Source organism: Podarcis gaigeae, assembly GCF_964106915.1.
Source record: "Podarcis gaigeae genome assembly, chromosome: 3".
Classification (NCBI taxonomy): domain Eukaryota; kingdom Metazoa; phylum Chordata; class Lepidosauria; order Squamata; family Lacertidae; genus Podarcis; species Podarcis gaigeae.
The window spans coordinates 73952561-73959638 of record NC_139680.1 but is presented as its reverse complement, the minus strand read 5'-3'; the positions used below and the strand labels follow the sequence as shown (position 1 = coordinate 73959638).

The following is a 7078-nucleotide window of genomic DNA, read 5'->3' as shown; positions in this document are numbered from 1 at the left end:
AGCAGTTCACCTCTGCCTCTCTTGCACCATCTTTCTACATTCATTTGCCAGTGCAAGTTTGCACTGGAAGTAAGAGAATATAGCTACTTCCAGAATAAGACATTAGACCTTGCTTCTTCCATACAATTGTAGGTAGAAAAAAACTCTGTTTTGCAGCAGGAACTTTTATATGTAAAAATGAGTTTACACCTTAGATCAAATCCTGTATGAGAATATGATCAAAGAACAAGCATAATGGCATGTTTCTTGTAGGTCCGTTAATACAATGATATAAGCAAGTTTATACTGTGAAACAGTTGGAAAACACTGTAATAACCATCTGAGGATTTGACTGAAATGGTTAAAAATGTGAGTAGTGTTAAACACACAGTAATAATTGCTCTGTGGTGGCTCCAGTTTAGTAAGCTGCTTGGGACACACATTGCTAGACACCCCTAATTAACTGAAATAGGCACCTCCTGCAACCAAGGTAGGCACAATTCACCTGGAAATTCTATCATGTTATCTATGTCAAAATTAATGTGCAAGATCTCATACTGTGATCTCATGCACAGGAGAATATGCTAAATGTGTAGTGCTCAGGTAATTGTGCAGGCACCTGCTGTTTGTAATGTCTCTTAAACTGGTACTTAAAGTTGTAGGATGAACAGAGTTGAGACAGTTTTTCATTTTCTGTGTCAACCAGCAATTGGCCCATCAGTTATCAAAATATACCCCAGGCAGAAGTCGTGATCCATAGAACAGGATCTCCACAGCTGTGGACATTGCAAAATTCCCTTCTGACCATAGCCCCTGCACCATGCAACAAGCTGTTTCTTAAACTAATGAAACATTTTGAATCAGAGTGATGGTGATGGCGATGATTGTAGTTAATAATACATATATGTAAGAAAACTCTGGGACATTCTGAAGTGCTTCAACACCTTCAAACCACCTTTGGATCTTAGATGCTTCAGAATCTCCCATATTTTTTTCATGGACATATTCATGCTGACATATCAATAAGACAGTGGAGAGATGGCCAAATATTGAGAAAGCCATGCTAACTAGCTGTAGTTAGTATTTTGGCTGGATTCCAGGACTGAAATGATTTATTTTGCATTCCAAGCCACTAATTATTAACCCAACTCTATAACATATACGTATTGCTTCTTTACTCTTTTTTGGCCCTTCCTCTTTAGCCATATATGCCACGAGCTCAGATCTGGGTAGTAGAGGAACAGATTTAAAGGGAAAATAAAATGTGTTGCATTTAAAACAGCATTCCAGCCAATTCTGGTTTTATACAGTTTCTTGGTAATCCTTGGTAATCTTTCACCTTTTGTTCCCCTTGGTTTCAAGTATATTTTAAAACATCCATATGCACTTAAGTAAGCAAAGTGTAAGACTATTTATTACTAAAAAGGGTCTTGGAGCAACCTACCCAGTTTATTTTCTATACCATTGCTACTTGGGTTACAAACCATTATAATCTCTTCCAAGTCACAAAATAATGGCTTTTTATCATCTCTGTTTTATTCTAGCATTCCATCTTTCTATTATCCTAAACATATGTAGAGCAAAGAAAAAACAGATGGGATTTCCCACTGCTAGTGCATCCTTGTAATGATGGTTATTTCCAACTCACAAAACACTCAGCTGTCAACTCTGATTTATTTTTGAAGCAAATTTGGATTCGGTTGCTAGTGGAGTGGTGCAGGGGTTTTTTTTCCTACTTCCAACATCATCTTTTGTATGTGTGTGGAATGCAGCTATCCAATCACAATTCAGCCTGTGTACCATCTATAATAATAATAACAAAAAAATCTATTTCATTCTTCTAGTTAACAGTGTGCAATATTTTGTTGTTGGAATTTGTGTCCCAGCATGATAAAGGATGTGGAAAGGAAAACATATTTGCAGCTTGCTCTCTTCTTTCAAGTTTCCTCATTTGAACATCCCCGTCTTCCCTCAGGGGGAAAGCACGCTAATAGAGATAAAGAAACCCCCACTATGTTCAATCCTGTCTATAAATAATGGATTTTTATCGTATAAAGACATCTCCCTTTAAATAAAACTCGTTCTCTCCTTTCAGTCACATAGCAAGCGATCACCTATTTGCTGAAAAAGCTATTCCCGCCCCCTTTACGGTTCTTTTCCCTTCTGTCTCCCCTTTAATCTATGCAACACGAATTCCAGCTAGCCGACTACTATGCTAACTGCATACACCAAGGGCAAGGAAATTCCTTTGCAATAAACAATAGCTGTCTTCCACCCCTTTGGCTGCAACTAGGCAAGGTCAGTCCCGCTGCGGCAGCAGCTACAGCGCCTGGAAAAGACCCCCGCCTCCAGCTCCCCTATGCGTGCAGAACTCAGCAGCTGTACATCAGGAAGAGCCGGCCAACCCCATCAGCGCTATTGAACTCAACCCAAAGGAGCTGTCCAACTCCATCGTGGTGCTGAACCGAGCTAGAGCAACACAGCCGGGAAAGCAGTCTATCCGCGCCGCGGTGCTGAACTCAGCAACATCCGCTCAGCAAGGAGCTGTCCATCCTGCCGCGGTGCTGAAAGCTGACTCCTCTCCGACATCTTTCCAGCTGCAAGAACAGCAGCAGGAAGAGACAGCGGCTACTGTGGAACATGGAGGGAAAGGGCTCCCGGAAGAGCAGCAATAAGGCTGACTGTACCCCGCTGTATTTGCGCTGATCGGTTCCATCCCAGCCCGCTCTCGCTGTTTGGACACAAAGCCACCCGCAGCCATGGAAGAGGAGCTGAAATGTCCCGTGTGCGGCTCACTGTTCCGGGAGCCCATCATCTTGCCCTGCTCGCACAATGTCTGCCTGCCTTGCGCCCGAACCATCGCCGTGCAGACGCCGGAGACCGAGCAGCACCTGCCCGCCATGCTGCACCCCCGGGGCCCTGCGGCAGCGCCGGGAGCCGGGGCCGGAGCCTCTGGACCAGCCTCTCTCGACTACGACTGCGGGGCCGGAGGGGGCAGCGGAGGAGGCGGCGGCGGCGGCGGCGGCGGCGGCGTGGATCATGCGGACAAGCTGAGCCTGCACAGCGAGACCGACAGCGGCTACGGCTCCTACACCCCGAGCCTTAAGTCTCCCAACGGGGTGCGGGTTCTGCCCCTGGTGCCACCTCCTCCGGGCTCCTCGGCGGCGGCAGCCCCTCGGGGTGGAGGCACCAGCTCCTCGCTGACCTGCCCGCAATGCCACCGCAGCGCCTCGCTGGACCATCGCGGCCTACGCGGCTTCCAGCGCAATCGGCTCCTGGAGGCCATCGTGCAGCGCTACCAGCAGGGCCGGGCCGCCGCCTCGGCCGCCGCCAAGTGCCAGCTGTGCGACCGCAGCCCCCCCGAGCCGGCCGCCGTGATGTGCGAGCAATGCGAGGTGCTCTACTGCGCCTCTTGCCAGGTTAAGTGCCACCCGTCCCGGGGGCCCTTTGCCAAGCACCGCTTGGTCCCTCCGCCCAGCCAGCAGGGAGCCCCGAGCGGAGCGAGCGGCGGAGCAGCTGGTGGAGGCGGCGGGGGTAGCAAAGCGCCCGGGGCTGCGCGCAAGCCCCCGACCTGCGCGGATCACGAGCTGGAGAACTACAGCATGTACTGCGTGACCTGTCGGACTCCCGTCTGCTACCAGTGCCTGGAAGAAGGCAAGCACGCCAAGCACGAGGTGAAGGCCTTGGGGGCCATGTGGAAGCAGCACAAGGTAAGGCAAGGAGAGGTCCTGATCTTTGCTCTACAGCTCGCTCGCCTGCACCGCCTGCTGGCAAAGGCTGGAGCGTGTCACGCCAGATCACAACCGGCCATTGACTCCCGGTTCTTTCCTAAGGAGCCATTACCGCCCTCTAGAACTGAACTAGCAATCGCTACAGCAGATGAGAATCCCAACGCTATAGATAAATTGGCACTGAAAGAGTGGTGAAGGCCCACCCTATAAATCACTTTCAGCAGGTATTTATTTCACCCCTAGGTGGAAATTTTTTTTGAATGCCAGTAATGTACATGTACAGGTTTTAAACAAAAGGGTCCCGTCTTTCCCAACACCATTGAGTAAACCCAACCCTTGGGAGCAGGGTCACTGCAGCTCAACATGTCTTGAGTCCAGGCTGAATAGAGCTCTGCTACTTCTTTTTCTAGAAATTTGCTGCTGTTCTGTATAATGGTCCTAATTGCTCCTCCAAGGTTCTTCCCAAAGCATTACAGTACATTTTTTTTTAAAGTTGCACAGTTCTGTACTATTGCCATTGTATTTACCATTCTAACAACCCTTTCTCCCATTCTAAAGATGAATAACAATGGGCAAAGAAAGGTAGGAAACTTGTAGATGTCCAGATGTTCTTGGACTCCCATCAGCTCTGGTCAGCATAGCAAAAAGCCATGGATGGTTATTATTGTTTATTATATTTATTTATTTACTAAATTTGTATACCACCCTTCATCTTTTTTTGGATCACTCACAAGAAGAAAAAAAAATCAAAACCCCACAAAATACATAATAAAAACAAGAACAAGAATAAACCAATAACCCTTGTCCCCTTCCCACCCGCTCCCACAACACATTTAAAAGGGTATCAGATCTAATCAGCCAAAGGCCTGTTTGAAGAGAATGGGAGTCCAGCACCTCCCTATGATGGGGCTAATGGATAGTGACTTCCTCAAGGCCACCTTGGCGAGAGACAAATAACATTATATTAGAGATACCTGACTAGACCCCTCTTACTAATCTGCTGTGCAACCTGCCTGTGCTTTCCACCCTCGGGAAACTTCTACTAACAGCTTTATAAACCACTTTGCAGCAGCAGAATAGTTCAGAATGACCATCCTGAAACAACTAAGTGTTATAGTAGGAATGTATTCATTGTAATTTGGTTTTTGGGGGGTGTTTGCTAAGAAAAGCAATAGGTGTTTATTCAGAGTGAGGGAGGAGAATATGGAAAATTTCCTTGTAGGTTTCCGGCAACATTTTTTTTTAATAAAAAAAACAGTTAATACAATTTTTGTTCATACATCACTACTCTGGATTTCATTTCCATTCTACAAGTCTGTTGAAAAACCAAGCTGTATTAAAGTTGCAGGATAAAATGTTATTTTCTTGGCTCTTAAATTATGAGAATAAAGAATCCTAGGTAAGTGAATAAGCGCAATCAAGTATTCCCTTCTGCTTTGTTATTTTTATTTACTATTTACTATTTACTACACATTCAACTATTAGCCATTCAATAAAATTTTAGGGTTTAAACCAATTCATTTCAGTTTTGATATCACAGGACATAGATTTCATAGATAAGAGCATGGCATTTGTATTATTTCTATTAAATACAGTTGTATTTTCTTTACTTTTGAGTAGAACATGAAGCTCTTGAGATTGAGCTGAAAGCCAATTATGTCCATTCATCCTTGCTGAAAATAAAGGCCTACAAAGTATTTATTGATTATTCACATTGCACTTGGGTGAAGCGCTTTCTGTTATTAAATAATGCATACATTATACATTTATACATCAGAGATCTCAGGGAACTGTGACAGTTATGTTCCTGTGGGATGGCTTGAATGCTGCTACTCTATTCTTTTCTCTCATGTGGTAACATTGGGCAGGGAGATTTTTATTTAGTTGCATTCAAAAATACATCTGCTTCATATATTCTGAGGTGATTCAGTCCCCTGAGGATTGTGGCATATGACCTTCCCAAATGTTTGAATCAATTTCTTAAATGAATTAAGTAGGAACTCCAGTAGTGAGTGAAGATTTCTGGCTCATGTAGCTCAGTACTCAACAACACCCATTGACTATTTTTTCTACCCAGTTGGTTGACCTCTTTACAGCAACCACTTGCGCTGCTGAAGAAGCAGAGGCAGCTGCTTTTCAGTTTATATTATAAGACTGGAACTATTCCTCTTCAGAAACTGAAGGACTTATCTGGCTCTTTCAACATTTGCCTCTGTTATTTTTAGTATGATCTTGGGGATCACCAGGAAGCACTGGGGCCATGCCATAGTTAAAGAACCCCTGATCTTCTCTGACTTGGTCTTCCTGGTCAGAATCCACTGTACCCTAAAACTCTTAACTGCAAGGTCTACATTATTCAGACTACAGTGTGTAAAATGGATGGGAGGCTACATAGCTAGGGTGCCTGTGGGGCAAGGTATTTGTTCAATAAATTGGAACAGTCAAAATAATTTCCCTTGATCGTTTAGACTGCCCACCTCCTATTTAAATCTTCATAGGTAAACTGGAGCTATTTTGAACTGCACCATGTGGAGACATTGCACTAGATCTGCTTGCTAAATGGCTCCCCAGATTATTCAAAAGATGATTTAAGCATGACAAAAAGGCTGGCTTCCTAGACATATGGGCAGGAGGAGGAATCAGTTTGCAAAATAGTTGCAAGTAGCATATGCTCATGATGGGTGAACGCTCTCTACCTCCTCCCACAGCCTTATCCATGCAGGAACTCATAAAACCTGATGAAATGTGCAGTCCAATTCAGCCCATGGCACTTTGATTTATGATTTAGCCACTATTATGGGGCTCAGGAGGCTGTAAATTACAGAGAATTGCAGCATGCAAATATCCTGCTGCAGCCAGTTTTAAATATGTGGCTTTAACATGCTATTCGCTTGGAAGAGAACAGTCAGTGAGGATATTGGCTCCCTGACGTCACATTTACATCCTGCCAAGGATATTGCACTAGGATAATTAACACTTATAGGAACACAAGATAATCACTATTATCACAAAAATTAGTTAATTGTGTGCTTATTTTCTTTCCAGTATTTACAACCAAAAGGATGAAACAGCATTAGGGGAAACCTGATGCAAAGAGAAATAAAAACACTGTACCTACAAGTTACAAGTTACACTGTCTTTGTGCTCATAGTTTTATAATTAAGTTGAGTGATTATTTGAAATGGTGCATCGATCAATAAAGCATTTCATCCCACACCTTTGAAAATACTGTTCTTATCAATTGTTATGCCAGGTGTAATTTAAGTTGTTGGTGACTCCTCCCAAATGCTTCTTTTTTATTGTGTGTACCATGTTGCAGCTGGCCAAGACACCAACACCGCTGCCTTTTTGGTGCCAGATTAAGACTT

At 44.2% G+C, this 7078-nt stretch overlaps 1 protein-coding gene across 4 annotated transcripts in view; it reads left to right on the top strand.

Annotated features, from left to right (window-relative positions):
• The first annotated feature begins 1354 nt into the window (after nucleotides 1-1354).
• Nucleotides 1355-7078, top strand: part of TRIM67 (tripartite motif containing 67) — a 44380-nt gene continuing 38656 nt past the window's right edge. For 3 of the 4 annotated variants that reach the window (XM_083732331.1, XM_083732332.1, XM_083732330.1), the window contains exon 1: nucleotides 1355-3689. In XM_083732331.1, the coding sequence (XP_083588457.1) occupies nucleotides 2739-3689 (951 nt within the window). In that variant the 5' untranslated portion in view covers nucleotides 1355-2738. The remainder of the gene's footprint in view (nucleotides 3690-7078) is intronic. The other variant, XM_083732333.1, reaches the window with a different exon arrangement.